The 15,528-nt window shown below is 46.9% G+C and overlaps 1 protein-coding gene across 1 annotated transcript in view; it reads right to left on the reverse strand.

The window, feature by feature from the left end:
* IMPA2 (inositol monophosphatase 2) overlaps positions 1 to 4,100 on the reverse strand; it is a 44,308-nt gene extending 40,208 nt beyond the window's left edge. The window contains exon 1 of the mRNA XM_035013876.1: positions 3,782 to 4,100. Coding sequence (XP_034869767.1) covers positions 3,782 to 3,877 — 96 coding nt within the window. The 5' untranslated portion in view covers positions 3,878 to 4,100. The remainder of the gene's footprint in view (positions 1 to 3,781) is intronic.
* Positions 4,101 to 15,528: the final 11,428 nt, after the last annotated feature.

The following is a 15,528-nucleotide window of genomic DNA, read 5'->3' on the forward strand; positions in this document are numbered from 1 at the left end:
CAGAGCCTAGAGGTCTGGAGTACTGACTGATGGTGGATCCCGGGCTTCTGTTTCCCTGCTTGTCCTGAGATTTTGTTACCACCAGTAAACAGAGATGAATTTCCTGTGAAGCTAATGCAGCTGGGGCTCCAAGGGTCCCGCCCTCCCAGAGGCTCTGTGAGGTCCTTAGCATCGTGTTCACATGGCCACACGTGAACGCCCTTTCAAGTGTGCAAAAATCAGCTGTTTTAACTGCAGATGTAACCACGGTCTCTTCCCACTATGACCCCCATTACATTTTGTGTCAGGTGGCAACGGAGTGGGTCCTGGCATTTTTGGCTACAGGCAACTTGAGTGGAGATGAAATTTACTTTGGGCTTGATGGGAGATCTGCGGGGTTTGCCGTCACACCTGTCCGTAAGTTATTATTAGCCATCCTGTGTAGGAATGGCTTCCAGAAATGCTTCTACTGTCCACCACGCCGACTGACTTGGCCTGGGGACATAAAGGGCTGGGCCAGGGGAGCATGTGTGCATGAGCTGTGGCAACTGGCACATGGGGTCATGAAAGAAATAAGCAACCACATGGAACTAGAAGCCAGTCTGCAGAAAATTCTTCCATCTCTTACAACTAACATATAAAAGAAAATTGACAGGATTCTCAAATTTGATGGCAATCCTAAATATCTATATAAACCTACCCAATAATAAATGTGAAGCCTAAATAAACTTTTCTAAACTATCAGTAGTCAATTTCAATTAGTCATGCTACAGGAAAGCCTGAACTTATCTTTCTTTTGGCTCCGTAGAAAATAGCACAGAATCCTTGTCATTCGAAGGCACAAGGAGCATGAAGCAAAAAAGTGTGAAAAAAGTCTTACAAGAGATTGAAAAGCAGCTAAAGGATTACTTTTTATGCATTCCGATTTGTTAGCATCTTAAAATTTATACTGCTGTGATTTTTCTTATCCTAAATAATGTTTATACCTAATTTTGAATTTGTAATTTTGTATTTTTTCTCCTTAAAGAAGGCTCCTAAATGTCTAAGCTTCACGCCCAACAAAATCTGGATCTAGTCTTATGGGACGATGAAAAAAAGCAGTTTTCTAAAATACTTCTGTTCACACATCAAAGATGATAAACACCCATTTCGATGAATATTACTACTTGTATTTGTGGTGTGTGATAACAGTGGGACTAAAGTCACTGCCTTCCCCAAAGCCCCATAGCTGGGGAGGGGCTGCTGCAGGGGCCCCAGCAGGGGTGGTTGGGCGCGCAGGAATGGGTGGTGGAGAGGCAAGGAAGAAGGGAGGAGGAGCCGGGGAGGCCACTGTGGAGAGGGCAGCACTTTGGGGCAGGCTGCTTCTGTGGAGACCTCTCAGGATGGGGTAAAGGGGCGGTGGCAGCAAAGTGTGTAGGACTGCCCTGACCCAAACCTATGTCTGAAAGATAAAGGGCATTGACATTTATCTCTTGGGAGGTCCCGCCCCGCCCCCCATGCCCCCACACTACTTTCAGCATATAGAACCCTCAGGACTCAGGAATTCAGCACACAGAACTGTCTCAGGAGCAGCTGAGAGGAACAAACTTAATAAAATAGCAGAACTTTGGGTACTGATGAGGGGGTGGGCATGTTGGGTCACAAGGCCACTGTAACTGACCAAATACTCCTTTAGCTAAGGAGGATTCAGAAAAGGATCACCACTACCTACCTTTTCATCCCTCTTTGGGCTATCCTCTGGGCTAAAGGCCAGATTTTCTCCAATCAGCACCCCATTCCCGTGAGAACGTTATTAAGACAATCTGTCCCACTTTACACAGGTTGCAATTACCTTGTGTGGCTTCTGTTTGTTCCAGCCATAGACCATTCCGGCCACTCTCCCCTCCACTGCCCGGCAGGCAGGAAGCATCGCATAATGCCCAAGACGGAGCCCAGGACTCTGGGCTCCCTGACCGGACTCCTAATGGCAGCATCTTTATTTTGCCCCTCCCCCACTCTCAAAAAAAAGTTTGTTGTCAGGTTGTGAAAACTTAAGATATCTCTTAATAAGACCCTTAGAATTGTGTCTGCCATATTGCAAGTTCTATATAAGCATCTGTTCAATAAAATAGATGTTTTAAAGACACTTCTGTTTCTTCAAGGATTTAAATTTGAAAAACCATAGAAACCCATAACAAATCACCAGGGTTTACAGTGTAGTGTCAGAATCCTAAGCTGGCTTCTCCTTAAGGCCTCAAGGAAGAAGAGTTTTATGGTAGAACCTAAAAGTTACTAAATATCCTGATGATGCTCATTCTGGAAAGGAAGTGAGGGGCCTGAGAGGGAAGGAGGGGGAGAGCAAATGTTCCCTGCACATAGTGGATCTGCTTTCCAGGAAGAAAGTCCTGCAGCTGCAAACTTCAGCATTCTAGCACTTAAGGTTGGGGGTCCTCCTTTTCCTATAGGAAGGAAAGGCGACAGAGCCAGGGGATGAAGTTTCACAACCCACCTTTTAAATCTTGCCTTCCTTACAGGCTGAATCTTGAATCCTTCAAACCACAGAGGGAGGGCCCTCCAACACAAAATGTGTCTACTGAAGTGTTGAAATTAACGTTTAAAGGGGATTAGAGGATTCACACCAACATAAAGCCCTGTCCACCGAGCACGTGACAAATTCAGGGTTGGTAAGTCTGACTTTAACACCTAGGAAGAACCAGCAGAGCATCTTCATATTGCTAGACCTGAAAAAGAAAATGCTGTTTGGATATAAAAAGTCAATCTGCTCACACTGCTACTTCTGTCCAAATCACCAGAACACAATCATGTACCTTAACAAGGCAGGAGTAAGCCATCTATCTCCCCACTCTAACCTGACCCTGACCATTCTGGGACAACCACCACCGCTCATTCACTGCACAAGGACTTCCAAACTTTACAATGTGTCAGGCACTGCTTGGGGTACTGAGGAAAAGGTGGGGAGCAAAACGCAAAAATGACAGTGAGAAAAGAGGAGCTGCACTCCCTTTTCAAACTCAAGTCGCAGGTTCTCTTTAGCTATGCTGCTTGATTTTCATCCTTCTTCTGGTCAGTGTAACAAGTTCCTCCAAACACTGAGGGAACCACTTTTCAGCTGTGGGCCGGAAGAGGTACAGATTCGGGGTGCTTGAAGAAAGACAATCAAACAGCAAGCCCGCCACAGCTCCGGCGGCAGGGATTTAAACCTGGGGGCAACCACACCCACGTCCTGGCCACAGGATCTATTCAAAGGTCCTTAAAAACAAACAGCTTCGGCATTTAAGCCTGGGAGGGCTTCTTAAATCCCAGGACTCTGATTTGCATAGCCAATATATTCTAACCTACTCTCTCTGACGCAAAGGTCAAGTCACCTACAGTTAGACACTCAACTGCCAAAGGAGAGCATGCTTCATGCGTGGCTGCCACCGGAGAAAGAGGCGCTCACCTCTCCTGGCTCCTGTGATGGAGAAGGTAAAGGGATGGTCCGTGCCATAAACCAATACAAAGACTTCTTTCACCATATCACGCCCTAGCACCCTCGGTCCGCGGATACCAGACGCCCACCGCACGCGGTCAGGCCTCGCCGGACCCACTCCGCACCCGGGGGCCGCTCCTCCTGGGCCGCGCGCTGTGCCGGCCCGGCTGCCCTGAGCCCCGGAGGGTCTCCTTCCGTCCCACAGGACTTCTGCTCGGACTTGGCGAAGTTTCGAGTGGGCACCCAGCGGCCAGAGCGCCGCCCGGCCCGGGCCCGCTGGGGCTGTGCTCTCCAGGACCCTGCCGGGCGGGGGAGGAGGGCCGCGGCGCTCACCTGTCCCGCCCGCAGCGCCAGCTGCACAGCCGCCTCGAAGCACTCCTCCCAGGGGCCTCCGGCGGGCGCCGCCTCGTCCTCGCCGCTCGGCTTCATCGTGGCCTCGCCGGGCCCCGCCACCTCTAGCCCTCCTCGCCGGGCCCCCACCGGCTCCCGCCGCCCCGAAGCCAGGCTCCGCACTGCTTCCTTCTCGTCCCGCCACTCCGCGCCTCGGCCTCCGCCCGTCCCACAGCTGTGCCCGCGGGAAGGGCAGAGACCCGGCCGCCGCCAGGGGAGCCGCGCGGCGCGTCTCGCGTCCCGCCCGGGCCCTGCCCCGAGGCCCGCCCCTCTCCCCTCTCTTGGCCGCGCCTCCCACTCGCAGCCCCTCCCAGCGTCGAGCCCCGCCCCCCTCCCCCGCCCGTCTGTACCCCGCCCCTCCCGGTGCCTAACCCAGCCCCTCCAGCACCGAGTCCCGCCCCTCCCAGCGAGGATTCGGGCCCCACGGGGAGCCCAGTTCCTCCTCGCCCCGGATCCCTCTGCCTCTGGCCCGCCCCTAGTCCTGCCCTCCTCCCCGAGCCGCGCCCCTCCCCGCCGCGCGTCTAGCTCTTCGCTCCGCCAGGCCCCGCCCTGAGGCTGGCCCCTCCCCGTCAAACCCCGCCCCGCCAGCCCTCGGCCCCGCCCAGAGCCCCGCCCCGCCCCGCCCGCTCCATGCTGAACCTTCCCCACCACCCTCCCGCGCTCACCGTCCCCCGAGAAGGGTGGGTGCTGGGGACTGTGGGCCTGGGACAGAAGCCCCGGAACACGACTGGAGCAAGGTCTCGGAGTGGGGGCAGTGCGCGCCCGTGGCTACGACTCCAGCCGGGCACCGGATATGCAGTGGGCGCCCACGCGTCTGCGCCAGTTGGGGGCGCCTCCGACCCTCTCGCCGGGTCCAGGCGGTCCGCGCGCACGTGGCCCGAGGGGCGGCCAGGCCGAAGAAGCTTCTTTCATCTGCTGACGGGTTGCTCTTCCTCACTCGACAGCCACAGGACGCCGGGGTTGTCAGCCTGCTCGGTCACCCGCGGGCGCCCGCCCTCACAAAGCGCCTGTGTTCCCAAATGTTTGGATGCAAAGGAGAAGCCTTCACCCCAGCTAAAAACCACACACTACGATGACAGTGGGTTTTATAAACTGTCTGAACTCAGAACTCCGATGTGGAGCCCAAACTGTGACTAGTCTTTATTTGCAATGAGGAGTGACCTTTTCGACCTTGGATTCTTTAATGATGCTGAACACTGGCACCACCTAAACATAAATACAAGGCATTTCCTGAGAAGGTGTCTCTAGTTTCCAAGAGTTTAATTTCATAAGCCGCTCTGCCTACCCTTTTATAAAATATGCTGACCCATATAAAGTTATTCTGGAGTGTCACTTCTCAGTCTGGGAGAACAATGGGAGTTTGTACGAGAACCTTGATGGGACGTATTTTACACAACATAACAAGGGAATAAATGCTTTTAGATTTTGTGAGCACTTTATGTCGAAACATCTTGTAAAGAAATTTTAGGTTTATGTGTAAGAGATGGAAATTACAAACAAGGAGGAATTAGGAAGCCAGAGCTGGGCAGCGCACTCTAGCCTTGCCCAAAAGCTTGGGAAACTAAGCCAAGAATTGCCCCAGCTTCCACAAAGGCCATTTGGGGGCAGCTAAAAGCGTGCTCTGCTCCATCCTTTTTGTTCCCATTTTTCTTGGTTTTCAAGATATGGAGCTAGACTTCTGAAAAATACTTAAGACTATGTTCTGGATGCTTCACTTTAAAACTAAATGCATTCAGTTGTTGATCTTCATGGCAGGTTTTCATTAGAGGCCCCTTCCAACACCAAGCAAAATTTGAAGTTACAAAATTTCTCTTTGGTGCCTTCTTAGTTCCCCTTTCTGTACACCTCTCCCCCCTACTCCCTGTCCTGGACCAATCTGGGACCTCAATTATATCTTTAGATAAGCTCTTATGCTTAGCCTATCTAAACATCTCGAGAAGAAGACTTCATAACTTCACTGATGAACTCTGAAATAGCTCAAGATAGAATTATGTGGTTTGGAGTATGAAGTTTGGAGCCAGCCACATTTCCCTAAGTTAAAATACTGGCCTCGGGCGCCTGGGTGGCTCAGTTGGTTAAGCGACTGCCTTGGCTCAGGTCATGATCCTGGAGTCCCCGGATCGAGTCCCGCATCGGGCTCCCTGCTCAGCAGGGAGTCTGCTTCTCCCTCTGACCCTCCCCCCTCTCATGTGCTCTCTCTCTCTCATTCTCTCTCTCTCAAATAAATAAATAAAATAATAATAATAAAAAAAAATACTGGCCTCATTTCTTCCTTGCTGTGTGGATTTGAGCAAATTACAAATAACCCTCTTTGCTTCAGTTTTAATTGTTCCTCAAATTTTTTTTTTTTGTAAATATTATATGGGTTAGGATCCATGTGTTTGGCACTTGGGTGTTTGCTACTATTATAAAAGACTGGCTCACCAGTGATCAGCATATTGCTTGGCACATTATAGGAGTTTAGTAATTATCTGTTAATCATTGAATACTGAAATCAGCTTTGTCTAATAGAGTATTCAAGTTTCTCATGCTTTACTGACCATTCTCTGTGGAAACAACATAGTTTTTGACCATCATGACCTATATGCTAGTCTGCTCGTTACCTCTTTCAGAGGCCCTGGGAAATCACATTTACCTTATTAAGCCCCTAGAGTACAAGGTTCTGCCTTGAAAAACTACTTCTTAACTGTCCCTTCTACCTCCACCCTGAGGGTGCAGCCTCAATGGACACTCTAGTTACCAGGGGGTGGAATGCAAGGTGACTACACAGGGGCCAAAGAAGAGAGGAGATGGGGGGGGGGGGGAGGCAGTGAGAGGGTAGAAGGGCAGACAGGACAGACTGTCTCTTTTTTGTCTTGCCTTTTATATCCTTATTAATCTGGCTGTCCCCTCAGGTCCTTTCTGGAAGAAAGCAAAGTCTAAATAAAATGTCAACGAAGTTCTTCTACCCACTTCTCTAGCTTCCCAGATTACTTTGAAATCTGATCTTATTCTCTAGAACCAAGACTCACAGATTGGGACATTTGATGAGCTTTGTTGTTTCATCTCATCTGAATCTCTAGAAGGAGGCCCAGGATAACATTTGACCATTCTTAGCCTTGGGTGTGGAAAGTTGGTGTTATGGGCTGAAGTTTGTTGCCCCCCAAATTCATATGTTGAAGGCCTAACCCCCAGCACCTCAGAATGTGACTGTACTTGGAGACAGGGCCTTTAAATAGGTAATTATGTTAAAATGAGGTTGTTAGGGTGAGCCCTAATCCAATATGACCCGTATCTCTATAAGAAAAGGGAATTTCGGGGATGCCTGGGTGGCTCAGTTGGTTGAGCGTCTGACTCTGGGTTTTAGCTCAGATCATGACCTGAGGGATCAGTACTCAGTGGGGAGTCTACTTGAGATTCTCTCCTTCCCCCCCACTCCTGTGCTCTCTCTCTAAAATAAGTAAATAAATCTTAAAAAAAAAAATGAAAGAAAGAAAAGAGAATTTGGGGACAGACACAAAAAGAGAAAAAGGTCAGCTACAAGCTGAGAAGAGAGGCCTCGTAGGAAACCAAACCTCTGGACACCTTGACCTTCGATTTCTTGCCTCCAGAACTGTGAGAAAATACATTTCTATTTTTAAGCCATCCAGTCTGGGAGACTTTATCATAGCAGCTTTAGCAAACTGATACAGGTGGGAACCAAAGAGGGCTGCCTGTGCATCACCACACTTAGGGTATAAGGAGCTTTTCTCAGCCAAGAAGCTTTGTAGAGGGCCATAGGGAGCCTGGCTCCCCAGGATGGAACAACAGAGCCAACCCTTCTGCCCGCCACCCAGCTCCCTGCCAAGCTGTGTGTGGGTGGGGGGGGGGGGGGGTCACTTATGCAATAATTGGAAGCAGCCAACACCACAACTTCTCACTAAATTAAGTCAGACAGGTGATTACCAACAAATGCTCTATATTTAAATATCACCCAACATTCTGTGCATGGCTCCGCAACAAAGAACAAGTCTAGGAGTCCTTGCAAAGCTCTGTTCCAGAGGAATTGTCTATAAAAAAAATTCTCCGGGGGCGCCTGGGTGGCTCAGTTGGTTAAGCGACTGCCTTCGGCTCAGGTCATGATCCTGGAGTCCCGGGATCGAGTCCCGCATCGGGCTCCCTGCTCGGCGTGGAGCCTGCTTCTCCCTCTGACCCTCCTCCCTCTCATGCTCTCTGTCTCTCATTCTCTCTCTCGCAAATAAATAAATAAAATCTTTAAAAAAAAAAAAAAATTCTCCGAAGGTTATTTGTCCTCATTTACTTCCATGGTAAAAAGAGATGCTTTTTCCTACTCTGGAAAAGCCTCCCAAGTCATTATTCCCATTGAGGAAGGGGTGAATGTGGTGGTCATTACCCCTCCTGCTGAGTGTGACCTTGACCAGCGAATCCCTGAGAATTGACCAGGTGTGCTGGCTTTCAGAATTTTGCAAAGCTTTTCTGGGACTCCTATTTCTTCTTTGCTATTTTCTCAACTCACTGCTTACTTGGATTCTATGTCTATGGATCCCACCATCGTAGACCCTGGAGACAATGCAATTATACTTCAATAACTGATACCACCTTCATTCTGTTAACCTAACCTGCAAGCCCTCAGTCCTGTAAAATAAATTTCCAATGTTTCCAGTTCCATGCATCTGAAATTCTTCATGAGGAGGTTCATGAAATTAATGATGCTAGCAGAGCAGATGGTATTTCATAATCCATAGACTCAGCGGTACTACATGCAACTCTCTTTATTTCCCCATAAGTGGATTCTTTCTAGCTTCCCCTCCTGCCAATGGCAGAAAACTTACTTCTAGGACAACTCACATGTGTCAGTGAGTTTTCAGATTTTCCAAGTTCAAAATTCAATTAATTCAGCTTTGGGCTGTCCCCCTTTTCCCTAGGTGGGTCCATGCAAAGGGGTCTCTGCCTTGGAAGAAGACACCTGCCCCTTGAACCTTGCTCTGTCTTACACTAACAGGATCCTGAGATGGGACCTGCCCCATCCAGGCCCCTCTGGTCATTCCTTCCTTTGACAGCCTTGGCCATCGTGATCTGGGGTACTGACAGATGGTGCTAGTTTTTCCCTCAACCCCCAGGCCCTTTCGGGTCTCGGGCACCCCCTCTCTGGGGCACTGTGGATATGGGATGCTCCCCAGGGGAGGTTCCCAGCTTGGTCTTTCCAGCTTGGACAGTTTCTCCTGGGCTGGCTCACCCTCCCCCAAGCTGGTGTCGTGTGGAAGGAAATCAGGTCATGCATGCTTCCCAAATCGTGCCAGGAAGGGGCCCAGGCTTCCTAAAGTTTACCAGGAAAAGACCTCCTCTCCTGCTACCCCCCAGCTCCGCCCTTCTGCAGGAGGGGGCAGAGTGGCGGGCCTTAAGCTTTAACTCTTCCCTCCCAGTGCTCCTTCTCCGCCCCTCCCCCATCCCGTTCTAGTGGGGGTGGGAGGGACACGGCCTCTGCCGCACCATATCTTTTTCAAAATTTTTATTGTTTTGTCAGCACTGACCAAATGGGCAAGCTTTGTTCTGAGTTCTCATGATAGTGCCCCTCCCGCCCCCTTAGGGTAATTCACCCTCAGATCTCACTGCTTGAAGGAGGAAGTTTCTTGGGGTTGCAAACGAATGGAGAATGGGATCTTACTAACAAACTCCTCCATCTGCCTGTATTTTAAAACTGGATTGTTTTCAGGGAAATGTTTCTCTGCCTTTTTATTGAAAGCTTATGTTCCATTCGCAAAGCTTTTTTTTTTTTTTTTAAACCTAAAACGCCATTGTCACATTATCGTGGAGAAAGTTTGTTTGTTGCTACATACAAAATGCTACAGTTATTAATAACATTTGAGAGGAAGACACACAGTGAGATTCTGCTGCATTTAATCCAATTACCGAAACACTTGACATTTTGAAGTGGATGGAACAATGACCAGCCCTGAGTCAAGGCAATTCATCTCAGTTTTATGTCTTCATTACACAGATGCCGGCTTTTGGAAGTGTTGGTACTTGCACTTTCTTTTTCAGGTTGTTTTGATAACTGCGGAAAGGGGGAAGTACATGAATGTGCTCAGTCCTGCCAGACCTTTCTTCACCTGACAGTTCTTCATTTTTCACATATCCTTCTGCGTTTAAAATACTCCCTTTTTTGTAATACTAGTCTGCATCAGCTCCCATTCTTAGAGTTAAACAAACAAACTTCCTGAACCAGCTTTATTGCATAAAGCCCTTTTAAAAGTTCACATGCCTTTGGAAGGCAGATTAAGTTTATTAAAATGGAGTTTCTGGCAATTATCAAAATCAGTCATGTTTTCATTAGGCAATGTTTTTTATTAAACTTTAGAAAATCTGTTCTGGGGGCGCCTGGGTGGCTCAGATGGTTAAGCGTCTGCCTTCGGCTTAGGTCATGATCCCAGGGTCCTGGGATCGAGCCCCGCATCGGGCTCCCTGCTCTGCAGGAAGCCTGCTTCTCCCTCCTCCACTCCCCCTGCTTGTGTTCCCTCTCTCACTGTGTCTCTCTCTGTCATATAAAAAAAAAAGAAAGAAAGAAAGAAAATCTGTTCTGAACTTAAACATAGAAAGTACTTTCTAGGATAGGTAAATATGTGTGTGTGTTTACATGTGTTTTTGTATACACACTTGAAGAGACAGAGAGAGAGAGAGAGTGAGAGAGAGCACATCACCATACACCTTTGGGGAATATATAGCTGACAGAATAAAGCTAGCAAATACAGAATCTCACTAAGAATTTCCATTTCTAAGGCAGCCACTGCTATTAAGCTAGCATATTTTTCACCTTGAAGGATGAATATGGGATCTAAATGAGATAAGTACATGCTATTCGTCTGTCACTAAAAGGAAATATTTTGATCAGCATTAACATTTGAATCTCTTCTGCCAAGAGAGGAAACCAATTTAAGGGGGAAACAAAACAAAGTAAGTTTCATATTTTTGTGTGGATTTATTCGTTCGTGCATTTGTTCATTCAACAGGCATTTCTTCATTGTACATTGGCCCTTGATGGTGAGGAAAACAAGAAGAGAGGGCGATGTAGGGTTCTATATTATCAGTTATTCCAGTTGGTGGCCTTGTACATGGAAGGCAGCCACCACCAAGGGCCCTGAATTGAGTTGGAAATGTCTCTGCACAGGGGAAAATATGCAGGCTTCAAGAGAAACAGGATGGCAAAACTGATGGATGAGTGGAGCAACAGATTGTCATTAGATTGTCTTTGGAAATTGGTTTGCAGAGTCAGACAAAATCCAGGGGGCAGATGCAGAATTCAATCAGCTGTCACTGTCACATCAGTGAGGGCTGTGGTCCCAGCAATAGGAAGACTGTGACAATGATGCAGAATTCTGTCAAGTTCAAAAGCAGGCATTGTCTTCCTGGAATTGGGTTGAACATTGTTCCTTCAGTGGATGAGCATCTTTTAGCTGTAGCAGGATATGGAATTAAGTGAAGAAATACTAAAGAGAACCAAACTCATAATACCAGTATCTCCATACTAAGGGATTGTCTGTGAATACGTATGTATTAAATGTATAAATGTAATCTAATATGACTAAATGCACTTAATAAAACAATCATATTAAAATAAAAAATCACTTTTAAAAGTGATTGTTTAGGGGCACCTGGGTGGCTCAGTCGTTGGGCGTCTGCCTTCGGCTCAGGTCAGGATCCCAGGGTTCTGGGATCGAGCCCCGCATCGGGCTCCCTGCTCAGCGGGAAGCCTGCTTCTCCCTCTTTCACTCCCCCTGCTTGTGTTCCCTCTCTCGCTGTGTCTCTCTCTGTCAAATAAATAAATAAAATCTTTAAAAAAAAAAGTGTTTAAATTTGTTAAACAGAAAATGAATTAAGTTGAACTAGAAACTTGGTAATAAATATTAATTTTTAGGACCAAAGCCACTCCTTTCATTTGCACAAATACCATCCTTGAGGACACTAAACAACTCGCTGACTCATAAGACTCTCCCTTCCAAGAATATTTCTCTTGGAGGTAATGGTGGTTGTGGGGGGACCATCACTGAGACCAGAGACAGAAAACGAAGTAAAACAAAGATATTCTTTTTATTCCCATCTAAGAGAGCTCTCTTGAAGTTGTTAAAGTTAACTTCTGCAAAGTCAATCCTACTTTTCATGACTTAGGCGGGAAAAGTGTTCGTATTTGTATCATAAGCATTGTTCTCATGTCAGCTGCATTCCAGAACTTAATTTCCCTTTCGTTTGCTGTTTGCAATGCTTTCTAACGTTTGTAACAAAGGACGCACTTCAACCCTCAAGTTGCTAGAGTTCTAGGTTTCTTATTTCACATCAGTAGACTGTTGTATTAAATTTGTGTCTTAAAAGATGGTTTTACTTAAGATGAGAGCCTATTTCCCCAGGATTCCAAATAGTTTTGTGATTCAAGGTGAAGTCTTCCGGGAACAGTGCAGAAAGAGAAAGGGGCTACCGTCCACTTCTCCCTAAGTCTTGGAATCAAAAACAAGGAGACACATTTTGAGGCCATATTGCTAAGGTTAAGCCAGAGTTTGACTACCCAGGTATTGCATGATCCCACCCACAGTAAGGGCATCATTAGAGCAAACCTGGCGCCTCCTGTCTCAAAGCCTACTGCAGAGCACAGACTCCCGGGAATTCCTCAGGCTGCCAACATGGCCACTCGTGAGGAACCCTCAGGAAGAATGTACATGTTTGTGGTAGGCTCCAGATTTAAGCAGGGCCAAAGAGAGCACATTCCTTATTTTGCAATGTGAGCACATAGAAAATAAGTAACCTGAGAGGATTCTGAAATTTGCCCAGCACATGATGAACAGAAATCTTAGGCATAAAGTCCAGCTGGGTCAAGGAGTTTCTATCTCCTTATGCTTGGCTTTACTGGATCAGCAACTCAAGCTGGCACCTCTTGTCTGTGTCACAACGGCTTGAACATCTCTAAATATAATACCCATCTCTCCTCACTGTGCAAAAAAAAAAAAAAATTATGCAAACACGAACAGATGATTGGAAACGTTCATTTTCAACTGATTTACAAAATTAAAAGATTTGTGAAGACACTACCAAAAACATAGATTCTAACTTGCTTAAATGAATAAAAAATATTTCAAATAAGAAATTTTAAAAATAATGCAGCATTATTCACAATAGTACGTGAACAACCTAAGTGCTATTGACAGATGAATGGATAAAGAAAATGTGTGTGTGTGTATACATATATACACACACACACACATACACACACAATGGAATATTGTTCGGCCTTTAAAATGAAGGAAATCCTGTCATTTCTGATAACATAGATGAACCTGGAGGGTTATTATGCTAAGTAGAATAAGCCAGATGGAGAGAGCATGGTATCACTTATATGTGGAATCTAAAAAAGAAGTTGAACTCATAGAAACAGAGAGTGAGGGGCGCCTGGGTGGCTCAGTAGTTAGGCGTCTGCCTTCGGCTCAGGTCATGGTCCCAGGGTCCTGGGATCGAGCCCCACATAGGGCTCCCTGCTCCACGGGAAGCCTGCTTCTCCCTCTCCCGCTCCCCCTGCTGTGTCCCCTCTCTCGCTGTGTCTCTCTCTGTCAAATAAATAAATAAAATCTTAAAAAAAAAAAAAAGAAAGAGAATGAAAAAGTGGTTGCCAAGGACTGGGGTTGGGGGAAATAGGGAGAGGTTGGTAAAAGGTTACAAACTTTCAGCTATAAGATGATAACATCAGAGGATCTAATGTATAACTTGATGAATATAGCTGATGTGACTGTGTTGTAGAAATGAAGTTTGTTAAGGGGGCACCTGGGTGGTTCAGTCCATTAAGCCTCTGACTCTTGATCTCAGCTCAGGTCTTGATCGCAGGGTCGTGAGTTCAAGCCCCGCGTTGGGCTCCATGCTGGGCATGGATTCTACTTAAAAAAAAAAAAAAAAGCAAAACAAAACAAAACACTGAAATGAAGTTCATTAAGAGAGTAGAACTTAAATGTTCTCACCAAAAAAAAGGGGAGTGCGGTAAATATACGAGGTGATATATGTGTTAACTCAATGGGGGGAACTGTTTCACACAAATTAACTCAACGTATCAAATCATCACATTATACACTTTCAATATCCTACGAATTTATTTGTCCATTATGCCTCAGTAAAGCTGAAAAAGAATAATAGTAGATGACACATTGTCCAGCAGTGAATTTTTTGTGTAAATTAAATTACTGTTTTGGATTAACTCGTTCTTAACCAAATTACTTTGGATCAAATGGTCTGCCACACAAAATGCAGATGAAGGATGTATAGAGGAAAAGATAGAGGATAGGATCAGATTTTTCCAAAAGTGTAATCTCACCCTTGTCCTAAGGCTAACGGGACTTCTAGGGGGTTTGCTTGCTTCTAGGAGAAGAGGGGAAGAAAGGGAGGTGAAGTGGGGGACCGCAGTGTCAACTCAGACTTGCTTATCCTTCCAGGTCCTCAAATCATGACCTGCAGGCTCTTTATGGCACAAGAGACCCTTTGAGTGATTCCCAACTTCCCCCAGTGCAGGGAGCTTGTCTTCCTTGTCAGTTGCTCCAGGGTCTCTATGGAAAAGGCTGAGGCAGGGAGAGAAAGATTTGCTCAGTACTCAGAACACAGCAGCAGCAAAAATGGTTCATAGCTTCCCTACCTACTAGGATTACTAAGAATCAAATGTCTTCAGAAGAAATACCCTGTGGGACGCCTGGGTGGCTCAGTCGGTTGAGCATCTGCCTTCCGCTCAGGACCCGGCACCAAGCCCCACATTGGGCTCCCGGCTCCGCGGGAAGCCTGCTTCTCCCTCTGCCTGTCATGTCCACTGCTTGTGCGCGCTCTCTCTCTCTGTGTCAAATAAATAGATAAAATCTTTAAAAAAGGGATTTCAGAATTTTGAGCTAATTTGCTATTTACTCAATAAAGGAAATGTTAGGGGAAAAAAAGAAAGAAAGAAAAGAAAAGAAATACCCTGTGATGCCTGGGAGGGGGAAGAGAGCGTGAGTACTCTTTCTAGAGATGTGATTTATGGGGCAAACAGCATTGTCCTCTCAAAGAGTGATTCAGGACGTTGAAGGAGAATTGCATGTGAATGTGATAAATTATCCTGAAACTTCAAAGTATTTGGATGGGGCTTGGGTAACTTCTCTTTAGTACGTCTGTTCTTAGGTAGAGCAATTAGTCGTAGAGCAATTAGTCGTATAACTGGTGCGTGTCCATGTGAAAGGAGAAGAGGTGTGGACTAGGGCAGTCTGTGTCTGAGCCCTTTGCAGTCAGTCCTGGCCAAAGCTTAGGTCAACTCCAACAGCAAATGTGGTAGAAAGCTATTCTCTTTCTGGGCTTTGAGCCCATCCTCGCTTCTCATGCACCCTCCTCCCATTGCTGATACTGTGCCAGGCTTGATCACTGAGCCCCCTGATACCCATTTCACTGTTAGACCCCTGCTCCCAACACACACACACACACACACACACACACACACACACACACTCAGCATCTTCACAGAAGGCTCTTCCTCTCTCTTCTGGTCCTAAATGAAACCTGGCTGTCTCTAGTAATAAAGCACCCCTTCCGAAGCTCTTCCACATCCCCAAGGAGATGGGGAGAAGGAGGTTAGCGCTCCTCACACTCTCCTCCAGCTCCCCAGTCTCCCACCCACACCATCTTTGCCTGGCTCTTAGTCACCTCTGCAGTCCATTCCCATATTCCAC

This window comes from Mirounga leonina, unplaced genomic scaffold (assembly GCF_011800145.1).
Source record: "Mirounga leonina isolate KUSES-001 unplaced genomic scaffold, KU_Mleo_1.0 Mir_167, whole genome shotgun sequence".
In the NCBI taxonomy this organism is placed as follows: Eukaryota; Metazoa; Chordata; class Mammalia; order Carnivora; family Phocidae; genus Mirounga; species Mirounga leonina.